A 26104-nucleotide genomic window follows, 5' to 3' on the forward strand; every position below is an offset into this window, starting at 1 on the left:
ATCACTTGATCTGCACGGTGCATCTTTCTTGGGATAGACTCAGCAGTGGGGCCTTCAGCGTGGGGTGGGCACTTGCTGCTGCCAGAGACCCCTCACTTGTGGTGTGAGCCACCAGTTGGCTGCTGCAGACCCCAGCATCAGTGCTTTGATTTTTTTGGGTTTCCAGGGAAACCTTCCCAGCTCTGGCTTTCACATTGGGTCTCGCTGTTGCCTCTGTCGGCCTGGATTCTGCTCAGACCAGATGTTCTAACTGAAGGGGCTGGCTGGCACTGCTTTGGTCCAAAGATGATTACTCCCATCTGTGCCAGACATCTTGCCCCGTGCTCTGCGATCCTTGGCTCTTGGCTTGCAGCAGATAATACCTTCAAACATGCGGTTGCAATTTATTGGCCTTATAAGTTAATTTTAGTGGGTGTGCAATTGATTGAAATCAAAGCCTAATGAACGCCAGAGTCTGGGGGGTGGAGGAGCAGGGCGGGAAGGCATTTTGTGTTCTTCCCTTGCTTCGGGTCTGAGATAATCTTCAAAAGATTTAATTAGCTCTTCTAATCAACCTTCTTGTCTGGAAGAAGTTTACGGAATAAAACAAGGCTGGCGTCCCTGTGGCACTCCAGAAATGCACGAGTCTCTCCGGAAGCAGCCAGGGTGCTTGGTGGATGGGCTTGCCCCCAGCTCCCCGCTTTCTCTCCCCTCTTAGGGCCATGCTAGGATTGGGGTTATTTCTGCCTCTTCCTCCCATTTTCTGTCCCTCTGTCATTTGACATTTGGGCAACACTGGCCCCGGAAGGGCAGGGCATCCTTATCCGTGTGTGAAAAAGGTTTATTGCCATGGTTTTGGGAGTCCTTGAAACTCCCATGTTCCTGGCCGCCTTCCCAGACCCTGCGCCCTGGGCCCCTCGAGTCCCCCCGCCTTCGTTGGACGTCAGCATAGGGCCTGGGGAATTTCAGCATGTCTGTCCTGGTAGGAATTGCAGAAGCAGGGGCAGCAGGTAGGCGATGGTGGGAGGAGCTGTTCAGACAGCACGTGGAGACGCCTCAGGAGAAGTCTCAGGCCCACTGCTGTCCAGCCAGCTGCAGAGTCGGGAGGAGCTGGGCCTCGAAAGGGCCTGGACTTGATTCTCTCTTCCGCCGTACTCGCTCACTGACTCTGGGCAAGTAAGTGAACTTTCTGAGCTTCTGTTTCCTTATCTTTTGAGGAGGTAGCCCTGTCGTCTTAGGGCCTGAGGGGGGCATTCAGTGGGGGTGCCACGCACAAGGCTTCTCTTGCACTGACCCGTCATGTCCACTTGGAGGACAGGATTGTTGTCACTCTGCGGTCGTAATCCTGTGGATGTCTTACGTTCTGTGCCTTTATGGTCGTGGATACGAGGTGGTTTGGGTGCACACGGGGTGAGATGGCAGGCTGGTGCATCTCTGGCCACAGTGGAAGGCTGTGCGTTCTGGTTGGAGCTCTGCTTCTGGCCCAGCGTGAGACCTCAAGTAAATCCTGTCTCGAAAACGGAGCGAAGTAGTGCACATCTGTGGTGACGGGCGAGTATTTACGACCGTTGCACAAACACTGAGAACCCACTGTGCTCTGAGCACAGGGCACGATGGGCCACAGAGTTAGGACTGGGCAGCCCCTGCCCTCATGGGGCTCACATTTTCACAGGGCTTGAAGAGGTGCGGGTGCACACAGGAAGAAGGGAGCCAACAGACAAAGTGCTTGCATGGTTTGGGAAGTGCTGGGAGGGACACACCCAGGCACGGAGGCAGGGAGAGCAGAGGAGGCTGACTTTAGGTAGGGGTGGAACTGTGTGCTGATGACGCTGGGTTTGCCCTTGCGCAGGAGAGAATTCGAGTAGCCGGTGTGGGACTCCCACCCTTGCAGCACTGGCCTTAGCTGGTGTCCAGGAACTTGGCTTTCTGGAGGGTTCCTACCATTCCTTGATAAGAATGGCTCATGATGCTTAAACTCTTTGCACAAACACTGTGGTTTATGCCGAACTCGGGCTTCCCTTCTGGGAGCCTGGAATTCTGCCGTGTACTAGGTGGAGAGTGCTCTAGCTAGCAGTAAAATCCCTGGTTGCCGCATCCGTGGGCTTCCCTGCAGACAGCACCTCACACTTGCTGGGGGAATGAAGCGCTTCTTGTGTGGCCCCTAGAAGAGGAGTCCCAAGCAGACTTGTGTCTGGTTTCCTCAGGACTTCTCTCTCGTGCCTTTCCTTTGCGGGCTCCTGCCCTGTCTCCTTCCACTCGAATACCTCCTGGTGAGAGGACTCTGTGCCGAGTCTTGTGAGCCTCTCAGCAAATCACTGAGCTCCAGTGGTCGTGGAGAGCCCGGGCTCAGCCGTGGTGCCTGGCAGGAGCAGGGGAGGATGGTGGAGGCCGTGCTCTGAGCAGTGGGAGTCACTCAGGCAGTCCCGAGGTGGTTCCCGGGCTGCGGGGTCGCTGAGGGACACGGAGCGGGGTGTGAGCAGTAGGGAGAGGGACCCAGGCCCTTGTCGGGCGTGGGCTTTGGCTGTAATTCTCAGTGCGTCGGGAAGGGCCTGGAGGGCCCCAGGGGTACATACATAGGCCAGCTCTGAAGTACATCCTAAGAAACTGTGCATAAGCAATTGGAGAGGCCATGAGTGGAAAGATCCTGCCCCAGACTTCCTTAGTCTGGCTATTGGTCCTAATTAGTCGTCTCTCCGTCTGGCTGGGTGAAATCTGTAGCATAAGGTCACCCAGTGCTTCCACGACCAGAAACAGCTGGCCATTACCTTCGGTCTCCAGAGTCACAACCCCAGCCCCCCCCCCCCCCCCCCCACCGGAAGTGGGCAAAAGCACTGGGCAGGGAGGCGTGAATTGGTGGGAGATCTTTCAGGAAAGTTCTGGAGCTGGATGAAGCCTGGGCCATTTGGTTTGGCACATCTGCCCTCCGTTCCTGCCCCTGCGGATAGGTCTGGATGGCTCATGATGCAGAAACCTTTTTGTTCCTGCCCGGAGGTGTGGGACCGCTTCCCAGATAGGAAGGTCTCTAGCAGGCCCTGCGACAGGCCCCGCGTGCCACGCATGCTGCGCTCCAGGGACCGCCGCCGGGCGAGGACAGGGTCTGCGTCTGGCTTTCCACTTGTCGGCAGCATAATTAGTACTTGGGTTTTCACATGTATTATTTGTATCTTCAGCCATGCGTACAGAGGGCCTCTGAGAACCCACCCCGCCTGCTGTGGGACTCTGGCTTGCCACAGCCTCAGGCTTGTGTGAAAGTGCTGGAAGCACTTAATGGGGGAACCTGGGCCCCCCCTCGGTTGTGCCGTTTTAATTGACTAGGGAGACAGGTCGAGAGGGTCCTGTTGGCTTTCCGGGGGGTGGGGGCGCTGAGCGAATCTGGGTCCTGCCCCCACAGTGTTGAGTTTCAGCTCTCCCGCGACCACGGCTCTGAAGCAGAGGTATCTGCCGCAGTTTCTCGAGCCCCTAAAGAGTGGGTCTGGATGAGCCTGCAGGCCAGTGATGGACCCCTTCGGCTGGCATCCTAAGGCTGCAGCTCCGGGTTTGGTGGTCCTGGCATGCATCGTCCCACTTGGATCTGCTAAAAGAAAGTTAAACGAAAAGTGGGAGTATACAGAAAACCATTTTGTTAACAAACATGGTCCCCGAATCAGCATCAGAGACTCCGATTTCTCCAGAACTTTTGGGTTCTTGCAGCCAATGGCACACGGTCACGCTCCGGACTGTGCAGTTCCACATGTTGGGGTGCCGATGCCCATGTGGAAGGAGGGCCCAGCTCCCTCTGGTGTTCAGGCTGAGCTCTTGGCTGAGCTGCCTCCCAGGCTTCTGGTGGATCTGTCTTTTCCGGGAAGCTGCTTTGTGCAGGTATCAAGGGTGGGTAAGGTTCAGCCAGCAGGCCCTTGCTGCCTCATTGGGGTGGAGGGGGGCCCTCCTTCGCAGAAATCCCAGCGCGGGGTGCTCAGTGGTGGGCCCCCGCCAACCGGCCACTCAGTGTGGTGTCCTTCTTTGTTCCTCTGACTTTCTCCCCCACCTTGAACCAGCATCGTTGTACAGCGGCATAGTTGCGTGCGTGTGTGTGTGTTCATTTTTGCGAAATTCAGCCTCACAGGCTGAGCTGGGGCCCCTGAGCCCAGCTGCCCACCTGCGCTGCTGCGGTACCCCTTGCCACATGGGCCAGCCAGATCCCAGGGCCGGTCCCAGCGGCCCTCTTCTCGGCCGTGTGGCTGGGGCACGTTTCTTTCATCCTCTGGGTTTTGGTTTTCTTAACCATAAAATAACGTATTCAAGGCCCTTGACACAGAATGGGTTCCCATAAATGGCAGCTCTTGGATGAGAGCGGTGGCCCTGCGCCTCCAGAAGGCCTGGAAGGTCGACGTTCTCAAGTCGTGGGCCGAGTGGGGCAGCAGGATCATCACGGGGGGTCTGGAGAACCAGGAGACGGTCACGGTGGTGCCAAGTGTGGATGGCTCGCTCGGATCCCAGAGCCAGATCTGCAGCCTCTGCAGCAGCTCCCTTGTTTCTAGAGAGGCCTCCATGGTGTGTCTGCAAGTAACAAAAACTATAAAAACCCTGTGAAGGGGCTGTAAAGGGCTGCAGCCGTGATCCAGATGTCACTTCGACGTGCAACTGCCATGAAAGCCACACGTGTCTAAGCTGATTGGTATGCTTGCTCAGAGGATCATCGCACCTGTGTGTCCCGGAAGGCATTTCCGCAGAATGAATACCTGTCCTGTGTCCAGGGGCAGACTCGGACACGTTCCGCAAACCGTGGTGAAGACCGCTGGTCTCCACACATGCACAAGGGCAGGTGGGTCTCAGCACATTTCTGCCAGCCCAGAGCCAGGTGCCCACCTTTCTCCATTCTGTGCAGAGCCAGCGGCAGCCCCTGGGGCAGTGAGGATGGGACCATGCTCACCAGGCAAGCGAGACCTTGCTTCCTGTGCAGGGCTCAGAATAGGCCAAGGTTAGGAGAAGGGAGGAGATCTGCCCTCTCGGCCCAGAGAGAGAGACTTGGGAAGACGGATGGCCACCAGTGGTAGTGAACGCCTGCACTGGGGCTCCGCTGTGTCCGGCGCGCTTCCTGCCGCCTCCGCAAGGTGGTCTCACCGATGCACCCGAACGGGAGCTGGGACACCAGCGTGGCGGGGAGAGCCCACAGTCCCCAGACCCTCAGAGTTGTGGCTGTCGGCCTGCCTCCTGCAGCTCTCTGTGGGCTTTCCAGAAGCCACACCCATTGGGCTGCACTCATGTCCGTCCGTCGGACAGGGAAGAACGCTTAGTCTCTCAGTGGTGGCTAGCTTGGAGCCAACGAGAAGGGAATGTTGGTCTGCACTGCAAGGAAGGAGGCCAGGTTTTAGATGTCTCTCCAAGCAAATTGGAGGTTTTTCTTTTTTTCTGGAGTAGAACTGAATTGTTCCCACCTGTGGGTACCAAGTGCCTTTTTAGGTTGTGAGGATGTTTAAGGATGATCAGAAAAACAAACTGCTGCTGGTAGCTGGGAACTTTAGTTTCTTTTTTAGGCTGGGAGGAACCAAGAAGGTATTGTTTTGGGGCCAAACCTGAGCCGCTGGTGGAATGGCTCTGCCTCGGGGTTTTTTCTCCGTCTTTGCCATAAACTCAGTCTGCGCGCATGGGAGTTTCTGTTTGAGGGCCCACATGACCTCCTTGTCACTGTCATTACCAAGTGCCAGGTACAGTAAAAAGTGTCCCTCAAGTCTCACTGCTGCTCCTTGGCAAGACCCCAGAAGCACAACAGACCGCGGATATGACCCACAGACACAGAGTAGGGAAGGAAGAACCTTATGGAATCTGACCATTTGGGACATTTTAAGGGACAACCTTCCTAGCTTGTGACAGACAGGATACCAGAAGGATTCCACTTGTTTTAAGTGGACTGACACTAAAAATGTGTACGGTCTGAACTCCTCGTCTGGCATTTCAGCCGGCGCCTGGCCTGTTCCCTCCATCCATCCCTCATCTCCCCTGATCTCCAGTCAGATCTAAGGCCATGGGACTGTCCCCCAGCTTGAAAGAAATGTCCAGGCCATAGGCATCCTTCCAAATTGACCATCCCTTTCTCCACAGAAGCCTCGCTCCAGCCTCCAGGACTCTCTGGTGCAGCTTGGGAGAACTGGAGCATGCAGTGTAGAACTCAGTTGTATACTCCTCTGGGTTGCACCCTACTTCTGTGTGTATATTCCCACATGTAAGGATCCCCAAGGAAGGCTGTCTTGGAGAGCACACAGGCGACAGACTCAGAATCCCCCAAAGATACATCGAAATGGTGAAGCCATGACTCTGAGAATTGAATATAACAGATCTGAGTGGAAAATGATATTCTCAAGTCCAGTTTACCAGGTTCTTAAAAATCTAGGACGTGGGAGACAATTGCATGACAACATGTTAAGAGGAAACATTGCATTGGAGAGGAGCGCAAGCTCATCTGTGTCCATATGAGTGAGGCGTGGTGGCCAAGAACACTGCTCTGGCCCTGGGCTCCCGGGTGGGGCAGTAGCCTCTCCCCTGAGAGATGCGCTGGTCTCTGCTGTACATTGGGTAACAAAGGGCATTGATTTCTGTTCTCCGACCCTCACAGAAGAGTGTAACCAAGGTGCGGGGACTTAAAATTATGTCTTAGGAGCAATAATAGAACAATAGGAAGTCCAAAGAAGAGAAATCTTGGGGTTTATGTAAGCCATCTTTAGATATTTAAAAGGACTACATGAGAGAAGGGCATTAAGTTCTTAGTTTGTGTGGTTCTGGCTGACAAGTCAGTGCAAGTTTTCACTCCAGTCCAGAAAACGGTGGCCTTGGTAAGGTAGTGAGTTCTCTGTCACTGGAGGTGTGTAAGCAGAGTTTTGACCAACTTGGTTAAGATGTTAGTAATTGGTACTGTGCTGCTCAGGGTCTGCCTCACACAGGCCCGGATGCGGCCACTAAATCTGGGCAGTCCGAGCTTGGAAAGACCCCACTGAGCCTGTGATCCAACTCCTTCATTTTGCAGATGGGAAAACAGTCTTCAGCATCACATTGTGCCAAATAAATATTCCTTCCCTTCCTCTTGGCGTATTCAGTGAAGCCCCCTCACACTCCAGCATCTAGGGGGCTTACCTTATAATGCCCCTGACTTGTCTTGGGGGCTTGGGGGTGATGGCCTGGCCTCCACGTCACACATGACTTCGTGCCGCCAGAGGGCCACGTCTGCTCCAGCCTCCTGGCCGAGCCCACGTATGGCAAAAAGACCACCTCTGAGTGAGGCCGGCCAGGGCCGGCTCCCAGCAGGTGTGTCCTAGGCTGCGTTCTTCTGGGAGGGTCGTGGCATGTGACTCATCACCTGCTGGGGCCTCTGTCTTAGAAGCACGGAGCCGGCTCTTCTCCCTGGAGCCGATTTGAAAGGAAGAAGTAAAAGCCGTCGATGTCACAGTCCATTCCAGTCCCATCTTCCCTGTGACGCGTGCAGCCCGGTGTTGGCCGAGACTGCGGATTGGGTAATGCACGCTCACAGCTCACATGCCCGGAACAAGTTTCCATGCTAGGTCTCCACGCACAGCCCGGCTTCGAGCACTCCATAAGGCTTCGGGAGCCGAGATCGTTTCTTTCCTTCTTTCTTTTGTGAAGTAGATCATTTTGAGTGTGAAGTGTTATGTTTTCCTTCTCCTCTCTCCCCGCCCACCCCCCAACCCCCATCCGCGGAGGTCCTGCGGTTGAAGAGTTAAAGGACACAGAATCCGTATCCGTGACTGTGACATGATTCAAGAGCAGGAGTCCTTTTCCGGGAGAAGCGATGCTGAACTCTTGAGGACAGGAGAACTAACTGGCACGTTGTCCTTTTAGTTGGTCCACATTCAGGGATCGGATGATAGAGCGTAAACTTGACCGGATGCTTCGTTGTAATTGGCTGGTACAGAGTAGCCCAGCTGCCAGTCATGCTGCGTGCTCCTGGCTCATCCAGGACAGAGGTGTCCTGTGGGGCCCCGGCCTTCTGGAGTTTACGAGACCCGTGTCCGCCTGTTGTAATTGAGTACTAGTTTTCAGATGGCCTGACTTAGGGAGCCAACGCACAGCAGCCCCACCTGCTTAGGGCTAGCTGTCTGACTTCTCGGCCATTCCATGTGCTGTAGGAAATGTTCACCCTCGGTGCCTGGCTGACTCCTATCATTGGAGCCCGCTGTGCTTGATCGCAGTGTCGTGAGTTTGGGCCCCACGTTGGGAGTAGTTTACTTTAAAAAATATTTAAACAGGGCGCCTGGGTGGCTCAGTTGGTTGGGCGACTGCCTTCGGCTCGGGTCATGGTCCTGGAGTCCCGGGATCGAGTCCCGCGTCGGGCTCCCTGCTCGGCGGGGAGTCTGCTTCTCCCTCTCCCGCTCCCCCCTCTTGTGCTCTTTCTCTCTCTCTCTCAAATAAATAAATAAATAAATAAATAAAATAAAATAAAAAATATTTAAACAAATAAATTAAAATTAAAAAACCCAGAAAGAAAGAAAATGTTCACCCTTACTGGAAAGTCCTGGAAGCCCCGAGACTGTGTGTGGAACCCTGTGGTGTGTGGCTGAAGGCGTTTGCTCTTCAGTGAGACCAGCACAGTCTCTGACTCCGGTCTGCTGTTCTCCCCCTGCTGGTGTTCTGGAGCTTCCCGAGGCCCCACTGCCTCATGGGTCAGGACTTTCCAGCGGGCTTCTCCAGTCTCCCTGCATTCTGTGCCTGTGTTGTCCAGCTCACAGATCATTCACCCTCTTCACTGGCTGGGTTTCAGGCCTAAAAAAAGCCTGTGCTCTTGTCTTTGGGCCTCTGTGTTTTAAAGTTCTCTGAGCTGCCCACTTGACCAGAGAGTTCACTGCAGGAGCTCCGGGCCTTGCCTCACACAGCAGTGTTGTGGCAGTCGGTGCTGGGCCTGTCCTCCCTCCCTCCCTCCCTCCCTCCCTCCCTCCCTCCCTGCCTCCCTCCCTGGATGGCTGGGGCTTTTGAAATGATCAAGCGCTGGCAGAGCCCCGGGTAGGGCCGGTCGCTTCCCCCGTAGCCCACTCTCAGTCCTGGGCCCCATTTGATCATTCACATTGACGTGCAAGGCCCAAGAGCAGGGCACTGGGGATGGTAGAGCCGCCTTATTGAAATGGCATGTTAGCATTTAAACAATATTAATGCTATTTGACTCATTAAATATACAAAGGCCAGTTAAAGTGCTTCCATGTGTGTGCTGTTAGTTCTGGCCGGCGACTCCTCAGATGGCTTTATGTGGTTTCAGACAACATTTTAGCACATTCTTAAAATACCCACAAAAGCCTTTATGTAAAAACTCATAAATGTGAGCCACATAAAAATTATTTTTTTCCTGTTTCATGTCATTATGATCAAAGTACAGTAGGTAAGAATAAATTTTCAAAAACTTGTTGAGGTCCCTCTTTAATTAATGCTTCACTCGCAGAGCAAAGCCGTAAACCATGTAATGGGGGGGGCTCTCTGTATGCCGTGCAGTCACCCCGCCACCAGCCTGCTCACCACGGTCCTGACGGCACTTGTCAGAGCGGCTGGTGTTCTGGGAGATCCTGAACCAGCCCCTTCTGATGGCGCAGCCCTCTACTCCCTTTGTCTTAGAGCGTCAGGTTGAGACTTGCTGCTGCCCCGGTCCCTGGAGATGCCTTTTGGTGAATGGAATGCAGGTCCGTTGTTGAATTGTTGTGGCGTTGGGGCCCTGCCTGCGGAGTCCAGGTTTCAGCGCGTCCTCCTCACCCCTATAAGGAACACCCCGACGACGGGAGAGGGAACTCGGCTGCCATTCCTTTATAACAAGTCCGATCGACTGTAAATTAGTATACTGCCCAGTGGAATCCTACCCCAGCTATGAAAAACCGTTGCGGAGATCATGCGGCTCCCTGGAAAAGCGCTAACGATTCTGTGCCAAGCGCAGAGGCTGAACTCAACACGGCACCGTGGCTGTGCTTGTCCTTACAGAAAAGTTATGCATCTGGACAAAGACTGGAAGGGGATTTGGAAAAATCAGATTTATGGGATAAGTTGATATATGGTATTGCGGGCTAATTTTTCAATCTCCCTGTTTTATAACGTCCTTGCAATGAATTTCTTAATTTTGGAGAAAAGAGCAACCCACGTAGAGGTCAGAATTAGGTTTGCATTTTGCCCTCCTCAGTCTCCAATGTCTTGGAACGTTGGGCCCGGTCAGTGTGGCCCACAAAGGAAGCGGAGGATGCTGGGGAGAAGCTGCCCGGAGTGGGAGCCGGGCCACCGGGTGGGGCATTGGAGTGGAAACGGCCAGTTACACCTTGTAAAACATGAATGTGGTTGTTTGACTTTCCGGAAGAAAACAAATTGAAGGGATGGGACCAAGGGAATCATCTGTAGGCTGCCTGGCGTTTTGGAGCTGGTCTCCAGGTAGTATCGTCAAGGGCCGTTGGGCCCCCGGGCTCTCTCCCAGTTCCCTTGCGGGGCAGCCTGGCCCACTTCCCCTGGCATCCTAGCACACACAGGGTGCGCAGGGCCTTGGACGAGACCACCACCGCGCTCTGGTCATGGGGATCGGGCCACACGCTGTAGGGGGGAAAGGGGAGAATGACCGCTGGGCGTCAAGACTTCACTCCTGGATGACCAACGGAAAGAAGAGATTATTGGCCCTTTCTTCATGCGAGCCCAAGAAAAGCCACAGTTTTTAGAGCTGTTTGTGCCCTTTGGATGTGGGGCTGCTCTCCCTACAAGCCGACTGAAGGGGAAATCGAGTGTTAGAACCCAGCACTCTGTCCCCAGCAGGACTGGGGTTAGCTGGGCTGTTCTTCCCTCAGTGGTACTGGTGTGACTCCTGGTGAACTTAGATTTCTTGGTGGTCACCTAGGATAGCACTGAGTTCTGTTCCGTCCCCCGCCAGTTGTGGGTGTGCCCTGCGTTGCGCTTTCCTGGGGCCGGCACCTCGGTGCGTCTGTCCAGCAGGCCCTCACCCGGCATCTGCTGCATCAGCCCTGCCAGGCCCGCCCTCCCCTGCCTCCCAGGGTGACCGGGGGTGTGAGGGTGGGCAGTGGTGTGAATCACATCGCACAGCTTAATCACCGTGGAGCCTGCGGGGACGGAGAGGCGGGGACGGGTTGTGGTGGCCGCAGCAGGCTGGAATCCCAGCGGGGAGCGGGGAGGGTAGCAGGCCTCGTGTGCACCCTTTGGGCCCCCGGGGGGCCTGCGGTGGGTTAGCGCCACGGCACCCTGCAGCTCCACGGCAGGAGGCTGTCGTTCTCATGAGGAAAGGCTGCTTCCTCTTGCTCAGATTGTTACGCTCCGGTGTGTATCACCCACTGACCTTTGTACCAAAACTTTTTAGTTTGAAATGGTTTTGGGCTTATGGTAAAATGATGCCCCCAAAAGTACAAAGAATTCTTGTGTATCCTTCACCCACATTCTCTAAATATTAGCGTTAACCATGTATATTTTTATCATGTAAAGAGTTGGTGGGTGGGGAACGTGCGGCCACGGCTGGAGGTGGGGGCTGGGGTCCGTGCACCCCCCGAGCCCATGCTCACCACCACACGTGTGCAGCCAGCCCTGCTCCTCTGCGTCTGAGCCCATGCTCGCACACGACACTGGCCCTCCCGGCGGGGCCCAGAGTGTGCCTGCCACACCGTGGATGCCGAGGTTAATTGGGGTCAGAGAGGCCACAGACTTGCTGGTGAAGAATGTGCTAGGTTGCAGAGATGCATGTTTTCCAGCGTTCCAGTTGGTCGTCGGCAGAGTTTGAGGTCCTACACGGCAGCTGGTGACCCGCCTGTGCCCCCGGCAGCCCGGCCCTGCCACGCTGTCGCCTTGGGTCTCTTGGATTTGGGACCCTGGCCTGATTTCCTTTTCTCCTCTGGCCTTTTCTTATATTTGTTCCTAGTTAGGAATTTTTCCATATCGACTCAGACCTGAGTAGGGAGCTCTGCCCTAAGCTCAGCTCTTCGTTTCCGGCTAGAGGGTGGCAGAGAGTTGCTCCGAAAGACCAACAGAAGCCCAGGTGGCCCGGGCTCGGGGGGATCTTGGCACGGAGGAGTGTGCTACTCTGGTTTTTTTCCCTTTATCCCCCCTGTGAAATAGCCATCCCGGAAGATAGGTGTGTGGAACAGTGAGGACTGCTCAGTGGTAATGACCCCCATTGAGCGTCCATTCGGGGACCAAAGGGACCCCCAGGACCCTTTGCTGGGTCCTTCCTCTGGAAGCTTGCCAAAGACCACAGGGCGAGAGTCAGTGGCAGAGCTCAAACTCCAGTGCATCTTTAGGACTCCTGAGCCCGTGATCTTTCTGGGACCCCTCCCCCAACCAGCAGGTACTCAGGCCACGGGCAGGAGTCAACCCTAGAACCATCACAGGGAGGGAAGGTCCTTCATTCCAGACAGACATTCAGATGAAGCTTTGCCGAATGAACCCCTGGGCCGTTGATCTGTAATCTGACCGGCTTAACATCTCATGGGTACGTGGGCCTGTTTCCGGCAGGTATTTTGAAGGTGGCGTCTCCTCTGTCTACCTCTGGGATCTGGATCATGGCTTTGCTGGAGTGATCCTCATAAAGAAGGCTGGAGATGGATCAAAGAAGATCAAGGGCTGCTGGGATTCCATCCACGTGGTGGAAGTGCAGGTACACCTCCCTGGCAGATGTTTCTTGAAGGGGGGTGGGGGAATGCTGTGATATGTAAACCCCCCAGTCACTCCTAAAAATGCTCCAGAGCCAGTTAGATAAAGATAAGTCAGGATTGCAGTGGTCACGATGATACAGATCCCGTGATTGCAGATTCGGTCCCTTTAGAGACCAGCCGGGGTTTTGTAAGGTCCTGCCGTGGCCCCACATCCAAGGAAGGGACATGTGAGAATGATCCCAGCTCAGGGTCACACCTGGGGTTCTGACCTCTGTCTCATCCCGCAGGAGAAATCCAGTGGTCGCACCGCCCATTACAAGCTGACCTCCACCGTGATGCTCTGGCTGCAGACCAACAAATCTGGCTCTGGCACCATGAACCTCGGAGGCAGCCTGACCAGACAGGTAGGGTCACCTTTGCCAACCCCAGAGAGAGGTCCTGGGGCAGCCTCTGTGTCTGACAGGATCTCCCCACCAGAGATTCAGAGATTCGGTCTTGAGAGCTTTTATCTTTGGGTCAAGGTATTTACATTTAAAATGCTCCTGGGACGGTTAGGACATACTCCTGATAACATTCAGAATGAATGAATGTCGCTGTTGTGACTTAGATCCCCCATGAGGACCTTTGGTTGCAAGTGACAGAAGTAAGACCCTGTCATTAAGCAAAAATGAAAAGGCAGTTCACGTAACTGAGAGGTTCAGGCTTCCTGTGGTGTGACTGGGCCTAGGACGCCAGGACTGGGGGAGCTCCACAGCGGAGCTCCTGGCAGCCTCTGGCTTAAGGCTTCTGGTCTGCCCTAACCCCAGAAATGTCTCCCTGGCCTTGGTTATTTGTGTCCACTGTAGAATCACTTCCTGAGGCCGAGGGGCATGAAGCAGTCTGGCCGGAGTGTGGGGCGTATGACTGCCGGGGGTGGTATCGATGGAAAAGGGGTCAGTTCCCTGTAGTAAAATCTGGCTGCTTTTCACAGGAGGGGGAGGGATGCTGTGGGCAGGCAGCAGGCCCTGGGCGCCGGTGGAGAGGTGCTTTGTGCAGGGAACTGACGGGCGTTATCTTGTAAGTGGGGGCGGGTAGTACGTGGCGTGACGCAGAGCCAGAGGGTGGGCAAGCAGGCTGCTGCGGGACAAGAGCCAGCGCCTCCAGAAAGGAGAGACCAGGCTGAAATAAAAGCTGAGAACCCAGAAGAGGATGTGCCTACCTTAAGCATCTAAGCAGGTTTGCGGGCCTTCTGTGCACATGCCCCATGACGACTGGTAAGCAGCGAGCACGGGGTGGAGCCTGCCGTCTGGCTGAGTGCTGGCCCCACACAGCAGCGCTCCCTGGATGGAGCTGAGTGATGCTCACCGGCATCCTTCGGTGTAGGTTCGAGCAGGGCGCTTTTCAAACTCCTCACACTCGGTCCCCTCATGAAGAAGCTGCTTTAGTCACAGGATCTTGACACTGGGAGAGTTGAGAGGTCACCTTCCAACATGACAGGACCCCTGCCGCCCTACTTGGGCAGAACTAGGGGGCTCGCCCGTTCCCTCTCCATCAGCCTCCATGAACGGTCCCGAGGAAGAGCTCTCCTCCAGCGTGCCCAGGATTGCTTTGGCGGGCACCCCCACCCCCTGTCTTTCACGTGAGCCCCCGGGGGGCTGGGGATTTCTCATTTCTCACGTGGTCAGTTTTCTCTAAGGTGAGATTTTCCGTTTGTCCCCACAGTTTGACTTTCATCCATTCTCCCCTTGAAGGTTGTGTTGACTCTTGGTTTCATTTGTCCAGGTATTAGCCTTTCCTGTTGGTTTGGTTCCTTGCACATTAACTGAGATGACTGTGGCTTCATGTTAGCTCAAGGCCAAATGCAGAGCCCTCCAGCAGGGCTACCAGAGACTTCCTCAGGTGGAGGCATCAGTCTGATAATCATCTTTCTTAGGCTACTTTTTCTTTTAGGGGGACCTTGTTGAGCCAGCTATAAATCCACCATCTGGGTAGGGCTTCACATTTTCAAAGAAATGCCCTTAGAGTGGTCTGTGCTTGAACACCTGCCTGCCCCTTCCATCCGGCTCCTTGCCTCCGTAGGACCAGGGGGCTGCAGGCGTGGCCGCAGCTGCTTTCTCCTCACCCTCACCAGGGTGCTCCCCATCGCCGTAGCTCAGGCCCATCTTGTGCTGCGGCAGGGGGTGGGGGGCGGGGGGGCGGGGCTGGCTGTGCTCTATTTCCCACACCTGGCCACAAACCGCCCCTCAGGCAAGCCACGTCTGCCAGCCGTCTTCCTTGACAGCCCAAGGGCGTCTGCCTTGCCCCGCCTGCAGCCCAGTCCTGTACATGCAGAGATCTTTGGCCCTACCCTAACCTCCCCCCCCCAAATTCAGATCTAAATGTAACAACATTCTCCAGGTAATTTCTGTGCACATTGACAATTGGCAGGTGCTCCTCTCTTGGTTCTGCACCCCATTCCACCCCTCCTACCACCCATAGCAGTCCTCCAGGCACTAATGGGGTGTCCTATAGTTGAGATTCCTCCAACACTGTCCACCTGAAGATGGCATCAGATCCCACAGGGGAAGGGCTCAGTCCCACAAGACTGCTCCCCGACCCTCCCCCCCACAGACCTCTTCAGATACCAGTCGCAAGTCCTGGGTGTCCCCTGTGCTTCTCACTGACCAGCTGCGAATCCTCCTGGGGTTCGATTACTTTGCTGGAGTGGCTCACAGAAACTCAGGAAGCCCACGGACTCACTGGATTGCTGCTGTATGACAGAAGATGTCAAAGGATGCAGATCAACAGCTCCATGAAGGGATAGGCGAGCTGCTGTCCTCACGGAGTTGAGCTTGGGGCCCAGCGTGGTGGCCCTTGGAAGCATTCTGGAAGTCGGGAGGACTGAAAGTTCCCTGTGCCACCAGCCCCCATTTTGAGGGGCTTTCTGAAATCACCCCGTTAACATGAGCCCGGTTGTTGTGGGAGGGGGCTCGTTACAAGTAACAAGACCCCCAGGGCACCTGGGTGGCTCTGAAGCGACTTCAGGAACTGAGGACAGGAGGCCAAGTATTACAACAAAAGATGGTCCTGTTGTAGCACAGGAGAGTCCAAGGCTTTGGGGAGCCACGAGCTGGGAACTGTGGACCAAGACCAGTATATGTGACAAGTGTGTTTTGGTCATCTGAACGAATATGTGTATTTCTTGCAAGTCAGGCTGTCCCCGCTCCCACGTGCCTCTCACCGGTCTTTTGCTTACATGTACTTCGTAGCGCATGTCCAAGGTGTCCCCTCAGATGAGCTGGGAGCTGCTTCCCCCAGAGCAGGCTCGTCTTACCTGCCGCCTGAAGCATCTGCATCTAGGACCCCCGACAGCCCCATCCCAAGGGATGGCCTTCGCCTGGTCAGTGCCGGGCATCGGGGTGTCTCTGTGAAGGGAGGAGAAAGCACAGGCCCAGGGTGTCCTCGAAGTTTGCCTTGGCTGCAGAGCAGCATCCTGGAGAACGTCCTCTAGGGGGAGCCCTCCCCAGGCCAGCAGAGCCTGACTTCACGGGGGTTCCTTTTGATAGCAGATATGTTTTTATTTTTATTTTTAAGATCTTATTTATTTGTCAGAGAGAGAGCGGACAAGCGGGGGTAGGAGCAGAGGGAGAAGCAGGCTCCCTGCTGAGCAGGGGACCCGATGGGGGATCGATCCCAGGACCCCGGGATCATGACCTGAGCCGAAGGCAGACGCTTAATTGACTGAGCCACCCATATCTTTTTAAATGAGATAAAAACTCAGAATACTTTTAATACCTGTATTTGATGGAAAGAATAGATGGTGAAAAGGATGAATTTAGTGACTCAAGTGGGTCTGTAGCCCAGTCACGAAAGCGTGGCATGCACTTGAAAGAGTGCAGAGCAGGTGTTTCGTCAGCATGCCTGGGTACACATCAGAGCCTTAGACTCGCCATGCAAAGCCTCTGCCGAGTCAGAGCAGCCTGGATGCCCCAGGGATCTTGGGGGTCCCCGTCGCTGGCCCCCCAGGCGGGGCCATCCCCACCCCTCTTGGAGCCAAGGCTGGTGCTCACTGGGGCAGAACCCATTGTTCTGCCTGGACACGGGCCCTTGTCCTCCAGGAACCACTGGCCTGGGAGGGCAGCGAGCTCTGCCACAGCCCGCCTCCCCCACACCCTGTCCCCCGGGCCCTGGTGGAAAATCCTAAATCTGTATCCGGAGACGGCTTCCCGCACCACTTACTGCTCCCAGGTGTTTATAATTCCACTGGTTGACGGTGACCCGGACCAATATTTAATCCCCGGCCTTCCTGGTAGTTTCAGTCAGAGCTGCCAGCCCACGGCCAGGGTCTGGTCCGGCTCGCCGCGCGGGCCTGATGGGGGGCTGTCCTCCGCACACTGGGGGCCGTCCTCCACACACCGGGCGCCGCCGCGGGCCTGTTCGGGCGGCCTGGTGTTCTTGGGCTTTGATGAGGAAATTCATGCTTTTGTCATCATCCTCACGGCCGGTCGCATAACTCATCTGAGGTCCAGTAAAAAGCTGGGGCCGGTTTCCAAGGTAAGTCCCTTGTGAGAGGGGGCGCAGGGCAGCAGGGGAGCTCAGTCAATGGTGCACGGCTTCGGAGCAAACGGGAAGTGCGGGTTGCGGGTTTAGCTGTGTGTCCCAGATGAACCTCGGGGAAACGTCTGGTTGCCTCGGATGGGAGATGAAGGGGTTCCAGGCAAGCTGAGCAAACCCGTGATAAAGGGTGAATGTGCATGGGGTGAGGGTCTCCGTGCTTAGACGTAAGCAAGGTAGCATTACCTTTCCCGTGTAGTAGTGAGGAGACCAGCGTTCGAGCCCTGAAGTGATTTCCTCACGAGGATTTATTTAGTAGGAGGCAGAGCCAGGATTTTGAACCCAGACTTGTCTGTCTAGGAAAAGGTTTTGCTCTTCGGCCCGTGTGCCTGGCCTTCAGTAGGTAACTAAATGTTTGCACAGAACTGCACGGAGCAGTGAGCGCAGTGTGGCTGGACCCCACCCTGTGGGCGCCCCTCCGCCTCAGCCGGTGTGGGCAGCTGCGGTGGGCGCAAGGCCCCAGAAACAGACACCCTGGGGAGTCGCGAGGAGGGGACAGGCCTCCCTGGAGTGCAGCAACCCTGACCTCAGGGTGCCTCCTTCATTTGGCCTGAAGGTCGTTTCTTCTGTAGGAAGCAGGTTGGCCACCTGGGACATGCTCACCACCAGAGGTAGTGAGGCTTCCAAGATGTTTAGTCAGTTGAAAAATCTGATTAGATTTCTGTTTTCAGAAAATGGCTCTGGGGGTGGCGTGGAGGATGAGTTGGCAGGGGGAGGGAGCTGTTAAGAGTCCTCCAGGAGCGAGGGGACTCGGGCCACATGGAGGCGGCCCAGGAGGGCTGGAGGGGACGAGCCTGCAGCCAGGAGGTCAGTACGTGAGCTGGTGTCGGCCTCAAGGAGGAGAAGGGTAAGGCAGGAGGGACAGGGCGGGAGACGTTTCGGGGTAGAGCGGGCAAGGCACGGGTGACCCTCTGCCACGTGAGCCCTGGGATCAGAGGCGGCTTCCTCATTTGAGCTCCCTCCGTCGAGCAGTGCTCCCAGCGACCAGGCCCAGGCTCTCGCTCTGGAAGCTAGTCCTCAGCACACAGCCTCACCCATGTGTGGCATCTGTCTGGAAGGAAGGACCCCACGTCCTCAGGCACCGGCCCGCCAGCTGGCCTGACCAGCCATTGGGAGCACTGCTCCGCGGAGGCCCACCTGGCTCGCTCCCTCCACTTTCCTGTTCCCCACGCCCCATCTTGAGAAGGGCCAGGGCTCTCCCGGGGGTCCCTCCCCAGCTTCGGAGTTTGCCCCCGGCCCTCTCCTCTCTCAGTTGAGGTGGCTATGAGCGTAAGTGCAGGACACGGAGAGCTTTCTTTAAATTGTTGGTAAATTTAACAGTGACCCGGGAATTGAGCCACATGTCACCTCTGGTCGTGACACCCAGGCTGCAGAGGCGCCCTCGTGGGCTCAGACCAGGTGCGCACCGGCCTGCGCTCCCTCGGCACCCTCACCCATCACCTCCCCTCTGGCCCTTCCTTCCCTCCATTCCTACCTAGCAAGGCCTTCCTTAGGGATGTTGGCTGGAAGGCGAGGCAGGTAGCTAAAGTGTTTTAGCAAATCCATGCCGGGTCGGTGGGTGGCGGGGGGGGGGGGGGGGGCGGTTTGCTGGGGAGGAAGGGTGCACAGTGGGCTTTGTGGGAGTGCCTCACAGGCCTTCCAGGGGAGGAGGGCGGAAGGTGCCCTTTGGCGGACCGTCACCAGGCCCCAGTGGGAGGGCTGTGGAGCAAGTAACAAATGTTGCAAGCCAAGTACCAACATGTTGAAAAGGAAGTTGCATTGAGAGGTCACTTCTCCCATGTGACAGCTGAAGACGTGAGAAAGAGGCAAGACCGTAAATCTCTGGAAGGAGATCCAAGGTTTCCGATCCGGGGATGGGCCCTGCAGATGTTCGTTTGATATTTTTTTCAGATTCCAAATACTTAGAAACGAAGGTGGAATGTTTTGTCAAGTTGGGGGGATTAGGCTGGTCCTTTGCAAGCTGAGCTCTCTCCCCACTCAAGTGTAGGCGCCTTGTGACAGATCTTCCGCAGTCAAACTCCAACAGAGACACCTGCCCGTGTCTCATGGCAGGGAAATCCTCTTTGACTCGAGCTTGGCGCTTAGGCTAGGCCAGGCGGTGCGTTCTAGAAGTGGGGGGATGGCCTGTGGCCCTCTGCCGGATGTAGGGGAGTGGGGCCTACGGCTCAGGGCATGCTTTCTCGCTGGGGGAGGCCCAGCTGCAGCCAGCTCCTGGTGTTTTGGGAGGTAGCCTGGACTAGGGATGAAGGTGGAGGGGCTTCAGCATCGGGGCTTCTAGGGACAGTCAGGCCACTGTCTGAGGGGAAGGGACTGGACATCTGAGGGGAAGGGAGGGGGCTGAGGCGGGGATGGATACTGCTCGGAATTTCCGAGCCCTGGATTGTGGTTTGTTTTTGATTTTTCCGGTAAAGAATGTGCATGAATGTGAGCAAACAGAGAGGTCTGAACACAAGTTTCAGAATTATCCAGACCTGGCTCAGTCTTAGCCTACTCCCTTCCCAGACAGTTCACTTCCCTTCTCCGAAACTCAGCATTTTCACCGTCAAGCTAATAGTGCCTGTTCGGAGATGCTCTTGTAGAGTAGAAATTAAAAAACCACTTGGACTCATGGTCTGTGCTCAATAAGTAATAGCTGTTTCTGCTGCTACCACATACCTTGCAAGCAGAGACTTTTTCGTCTTCTAGAATATATGTAGTTTTAGGCTCAATTAAAATTTCCCTCATCTGGGGGCACCTGGGTGGCTCAGTTGGTTAAGCGACTGCCTTCGGCTCAGGTCATGATCCTGGAATCCCTGGATCGAGTCCTGCATCGGGCTCCCTGCTCAGCGAGGAGCCTGCTTTGCCCTCTGACCCTATCCCCTCTCATGTGTTCTCTCTCATTCCCTCTCTCTCAAATAAATAAATAAAATCTTTAAAAAAAAAAAAAAATTTCCCTCATCTGGGCAAACCGAACCTTCCTTGAGAGGCTCTCTGACCACTGTCTTCTGACTTGACAGCAAGTTAAGTCCTGGCCTCCAGCCCAGCTCTTCCCCAGAGCACAGGTCAGTAACCGGGAGGACAGGACTGGAGGAACCCCAGGGATGGAGCTGCCATTCTGCCAGGTCCCGTCCTGGGCATCATGTGAGTGGTAGCTCATGCAGCAGAAGGCCGAGGCCCTCAGGCCTTGGGCTCCATCCAGAGTAGGAGCCATGGAGTAAGGGCTGGCTTCCCCCAGCGCCCCCCACCCCCCCGGGGCCGTGCCTATTGGAAGATGCTGCAGAGCAGCCGGGGAGACTGTACCCCGCTTCTGAGGAGGACGGCCTGCTTTCCAAACACTTGCCGTGTCCTTCCATCTCCAGGCCACAGAGAGGAGGAGAGGTGCTTGGTGGGGCTGGGCGGGCTGGGCTCTGACTTCAGACTTGGTTGGAACCACGTTGTGGAACATCTGTGTGGTCACAGCCCTAAAAATGTTTTCGTCTGGCAGCCACTTTTATAAGGATGTAATAATATATGCATTACAAAAATAGGCCTATTTTTGGTGGGTCAGCATTTCCAGCAAGCTGACCCTGACCAGGTGTGGAGGGAGCCAGCAGGGGTGTGGGCAAGGGGGCCGTGGAAACGTCGGTGTGTGCCAAGGCCTTGGCCCGCACCCCTGCCCATGTCTTCCTTCCCTTCCCCGGTCCCTGCCAGGCTTTCCCTTGGGTTCAGATTCTCTGCCATGAGCTTAGGGACCCCTGCTGCCCTCCCGGCGAGTCCGTCTTCTAGAGGAGACCAGGCCTCCTCACTTTCCCCCCTACCTGCCCCCACACCCACCCCAGACCTCTTCGGTGGTTTCACCACTTCGATTCATTGGAAGGTTGATTCTGGAGCACAAAGATGATTTCCATGAGGTTGGATTGCTGATGTGATTTTACTTACCCTGATGGCCCAGACCCCTTTGCCAGCAGCCTGGGCCTCACTTTGGGCTGTTGAGTACTCATTTACAATGGGGCCCTCGGTGGGGCGCCTGGTTGGCCTAGTCAGTCAAGCGTCCGACTCCTGGTTTTGGTTCATGTGGTGATCTCAGGGTCGTGGGATCAAGCCCCATGGCGGGCTCTGCACTCAGCACAGAGTCTGCTTGGGATTCTGTCTCCCTCTGCCTCTGCCCTTCCCACTCGTGTGTGTATGCTCTCACTCTCTCTCAGATAAATCTTTAAAAAATAAACGAAAAGTAAAATAAAATGGGCCCTCCATGAGCTCAGAGCCTCGTCGCTTCCCTGAGGTTGCCAGGAGCCTGCCCCCTGCACTGAGCTGGGGAAGACGGGAGACTGCTCGTTGTGGGAGGACAGGATTCGTCTGGGTCAGACCACCCCCCACCCCCCCACCGGCTTCTCCCTGCCCAGAAGAGCGACTCTCTGAGCTGACCTCCGTCTGGGCACAGGAACCATTTCCACGTGGGGGGAAAGAGCACACAGTCCGAGTGTATTGGTGTCCAAAGATCCCTTTTAAAAATGGATAGATGGCGGGGGCGCCTGGGTGGCTCAGTCGTTAAGCGTCTGCCTTCGGCTCAGGTCATGATCCTGGAGTCCCGGGATCGAGCCCCGCATCGGGCTCCCTGCTCGGCGGGGAGCCTGCTTCTCCCTCTCCTCCCCGCTCAGTGTTCTCACGCGCTATCTCTGTCTCGCTCTCAAATAAATAGAATCTTAAAAAAAAAAGGGTAGGTGGCGCACATCCTTCCTCCTAAGTGTGCTCCCAGCTTCTCTCCAGCATGCACACACCCCGGTCGTCTTGGCAGCAGGGGTTGGCCAAGGGCAGAGGTTCCAACAAATACTGTGGGATGGCCCAGGGTGGGTATTTAGGAAACCTGAAGTGATGGGGAGTAGCTATCCCTTCTAAGTTCAGGAGCACTCTCACTGCTGTTTTGTAGGGACCCGGGTCGTCCCTGAGGATCGAGCCTTCCCGGGAACGTTGGCCCAAGGGTGCCGGGAGCAGGGCACATACCCCGTTCTTGCCCATGTCTTGGGGTCATGGGCCTCTTCCAACCCGGCACCTAAAGAGAATCCAGCCCTGCAGATGTGGCTGGGCGGGGCGGAGCAGAGGAGCTGGCACCTTCCTGAGCCCTGCCACTGGTGGGACCGGGTGGGAACGCTGCCCCCTGCTGGGCACCGGTAAGCGGTCCTGTCCCTGAAGTGTGAAAGCTGTTGGGGCTGCACGTCACATTCTCTTCAGAACCACGCGTGTCTTCACAGGACTTGGTTCCTGTTTTGTACTCGGTGAGCTTCATGTTTGAGCCCCGGAGTGTGATTTGCACTCGCCCCAGCCACCTGAGGCAGGAAGAGCAAATGTGCCGTGATCTGGGCAGAGGACGTCTTTGAGCCTCCATGTCCTTGGGTTGAAAACAGAGTTCTTCTAGAGGCTGAGTAGAACAGGCGACCGTGCACTTGGCCGTGTGCTCCGCAGCAGCCCACGTTCCTGGGCTCTGATCGTCTGGACCCTCGCTGCTGTCACCAGGATGCTGAGAAGGCTCACGGCTGTGCCTTCTCTTAAGTCCCACACGGGCTGGCTCGGGGCCGCAGGAAGCCTGCAGGATGCCAAAGAGGCCGCCCCGGGAACCCGGCACCCCGGTCATGGCCACAGGGGATTTGGTGGGAACCTGCCAGTGGTGTGTGGAGAACCCCTAGAGGAGTTCTCTGCTCCCAGCATCCCCATCAGAATAGGAAATTAGGGGTTCTCGTGGAACTTATTCACGATGAGCCCATGTGGATTCCTAGATTAGAGATAGCTGATTTTAGATGTGCCAACAGATGAGTTTTAAACAGTCCCATCAAAACTTGTGTGGCTCACTGTCAGATTCATGTTTAATTTCCGATTCTCATCTTCCTTGTTTCGTGAAAGTGGGGTCAGCCCCCGCCCTCTTCAGGCGTTCGGGCTCCTCCTGAGCACGCAGTCACTTTTCAGGGATGGCTGACTGCCCCACGGAATCGGACTTGTGGAAGTGACTTGGGTCTCTCCTACCATCTGCTCGCCCATTTGGGGCCTCATCTCGCTCTTAACTGGGTCTTTTCTACCGTTTGTGGCCTGACGGTCGTTCTCCCTGATGAAGAAGTGGCAGCAAAGCCTTTGACCTCTGGGCCACTGCCGCGCTCCCCGAGCAGCCGCCCAGGTCTCCAGCCTCTGAAGCCCATTCACCTCCCTGCCTCACCCGTGCTTTCTCTACGTGTCTCACGTCCTGAGCTCTGGCTGTCCCGATACCGCGTTCCTAGCTTTTCATCCTGTCTCACGATGACCTGTTCCAGCGTCCATGTTTCATTTCAACCACAGTTCCATTCTGAAACAGCGAGTATTTGTGCGCTCACCACTCTCCTGGGCACCCTGCAGGGTGTGGACAGCGGAACCTCTCCTTAAGGGATCGACCCTCTCGTGAGGGAAATGAGCCTGATGCAGAGGGAGAGGCGGGGGGTCCGCGCCTCCTGCGTAAGGGTGCAGGTCAGGAGTCCTCTGTCCCTCTACCCCGCCCCACCTGCCACCTCCTTTTAATACTTTCAGTAAAACTCGACCAGAACTTTAACAGTTACGACCCTGCCCGAGGCTCGGATTGCTGGGTTCCCCTCGGTCACAGTCTAGGAATCTGGGTTCAGATTCTCTTGCTCAAACCGCCCCCGGCCACGCGACCAGCCGTGCAGGCTGCGCGGTGAGAAGGCTCTGGTCCGGGTTCTGCCCGCACTGCCTGCGGCACCTCCCGTCTGAGCCTCAGGCCCCCGTGTCGGGATCGCAGGGCAGCTGGGGCACAGTGGACGCCCCCCTGCAGTATGGGGGGTGGACAGCCCGAGCCAGTGCCTGGCCAGGGTGGTCCCCTTTGCCCTCCCCGCTGCGGCCTTGGGGCTGGCAGGGGCGTGCTCCGCTCAGGGCAGCAGGAGACCCTCCTCGGGGAACGGGGCCTCTGGGCCTCTCCCGGCTGAGCGGTTTGGGCCCTACAGCTGCGGTCCCTGCGTGCTGGGGTCCCCTGCTGGCCAGGCGGTCTTGTACCACCTGCAGCTGGCTGCACAGCTGGCGGCGGGAGCACCAAGCTGGGGGCAGGGGCTGCCGTTCGCGCTGAGCGCCCGGCCCTCTGACGTGGGGGAGCATCCTTCTCTTTGGCAGATGGAGAAGGATGAGACCGTGAGTGACTGCTCCCCGCACATAGCCAATATCGGGCGCCTGGTAGAGGTGAGTGGGGCTTGGGGCTCTGGGCTCGGGGCGGCTCCCGCAGCACATGCCGGTCCTGCATCGCCTCTGTCATGTTTCTTGGGTTTTGCCCTGTTGCCCCGGGCTCGTGCTCTGAGCCTTCTGATGGGCATGCAAGCAGGGCTCAGCTCCCAGGCCGCCCCCTCTCCTGCCCCCCCCCAGTGCGTGCTCCCGGAAGCCTGCTCCCCCAGCCCACGGGGTGCCAGCAGAGGCCTGAGCTCAGGAGGGAAGCACCCCTACAAGGCCATGGGCTGTTTGCAGCTGCCTCTGCCTTCCCTTTGCCACGCTCTTTGGAAGAAGGGGTGCTGTGCTCTCGGGCTTCACAGGATTGTGCCCGAAATTGGTGGGGGAACAGCGGGGTGGGTGGTGATGTGGTTTAGACCGGCTCCCATCATGGTCAGCATTGGCCACCAGTCCCTGAGTATTGGCTTCCCAGTGCCTGAAGCCTGGGAAGCGCTCAGAAGGCAAATTGTAGGAGGGGGTGTCGGCCGTGGGGACTGGCTCACTGGGCTTTGGCGCGGTCCTGCGCCTCCCCCCTGTGGTCACGGCGGGGACTGCAGGGGTGGGCTGGTGGGACGGGAGGTTGTGGGCCTCGGGCCTCCTGTTTGTCATCCTGACTGATCTCCCTTCTCAGGACATGGAAAATAAAATCAGAAGTACGCTGAATGAGATCTACTTTGGAAAAACAAAGGACATCGTCAATGGGCTGAGGTAATGTACCCCAAAGGCTGAGCTTCGGAACCAGAAGATACAGATTTGAATCCTAGGTGTGCAGCGTGAGAGTCACAGGGCACCTCAGGTTCCTCATCGGTGCCCCTGGCTAAAGTACCCACCTTGTGGGATCGTTACTGCAGATTCTGAAAGGTCACACAGCTCCTGCATAGACGCTGGTTCCTGCCCTGCTGTTCTTGTTTTCTGGGGGACGCTCACTTGGACAGCCATTGGTGCCCTCGTCCCTGGAGCCCCCTCCTTTCCGTCCCCCACCGGGCCATTCCCATCTAAAGCATCTGCCTGGGCCTCACAGCACGTGAAGGATGGCAGCCCCTCGGGCGGCCTGTTCCCCTCTGCAGCCCCCGGTTCGTTCGTCTGGTGGCCATGGCCATGGTCCCCAGCTGCCCCTCCCCACCCATCTTGTGCTCTCGGTTCTGCAGTGTTGGCCCAAATGAAGGCTGAGAAGGGCTCTCTGGCTCTTCAGAGTCCACGGGGGTACAGAGCAGGAGGCCAGAGCCCCCTCAGGGGGCAGGAGAGGTGGCTGTGGGATGAGCCCTGGCCGTGGAGTCAGAAAACAAGGGAGTTCGCACGGGTGCTGCCCGCCTGAGCTGCACGAGCTTTGGCCAGGGGCTCCTGTCTGTGGCCCTCATCCAGTCAGGGAGGCAGGGGTCAGATGGGATAGTGTCTGCCCGACCACTCTGTGAGGCCAAGGTCTGGTGCTCCACCCTCAGCCTCCAGCCCCCTGAGCCCCCATTCCATGGGTCGTTCTCCTCGTGGGCCAAAAGCAGAGGCAGGGAGCCGCTCTGGGGGCTCCCCTGACTTGTAAATTCCCCCAGGAGACAGATTTCTAGCCTTCTTCTTACAGTTTAAAATAGCGAGGAGCCCCCTCTGGATCTTCATCTTTCCAATTTCCCACCCGCCCGTGGGGAACTCGGTCTGGCCCCTGGTGGGTTTTATTCCCCGGCTCTGGCAACATCGCTGTCGTCTGGTCACGTGGGGCCAGCGCCTTGTCCTCCGCTAGCACTCGCGCAGGGGGGCGGCGGCTGTGAGCGCCTCCAGCATCGAGC

At 56.5% G+C, this 26104-nt stretch overlaps 1 protein-coding gene across 2 annotated transcripts in view; it reads left to right on the top strand.

Annotated features, from left to right (window-relative positions):
* The window catches only part of CAPZB (capping actin protein of muscle Z-line subunit beta), a 131162-nt gene that overhangs the window by 101252 nt on the left and 3806 nt on the right, over positions 1 to 26104 (top strand). For both annotated transcript variants that reach the window (XM_054513107.2, XM_045898559.3), the window contains exons 5-8: positions 12433 to 12574; positions 12860 to 12976; positions 24243 to 24308; positions 24961 to 25037. In XM_054513107.2, the coding sequence (XP_054369082.1) occupies positions 12433 to 12574; positions 12860 to 12976; positions 24243 to 24308; positions 24961 to 25037 (402 nt within the window). The remainder of the gene's footprint in view (positions 1 to 12432; positions 12575 to 12859; positions 12977 to 24242; positions 24309 to 24960; positions 25038 to 26104) is intronic.

The sequence above is a fragment of the Mirounga angustirostris genome, unplaced genomic scaffold (assembly GCF_029215605.1).
Source record: "Mirounga angustirostris isolate CCGP_5_RB_7025 unplaced genomic scaffold, mMirAng1.0.hap1 SCAF_4, whole genome shotgun sequence".
Lineage (NCBI taxonomy): Eukaryota > Metazoa > Chordata > Mammalia > Carnivora > Phocidae > Mirounga > Mirounga angustirostris.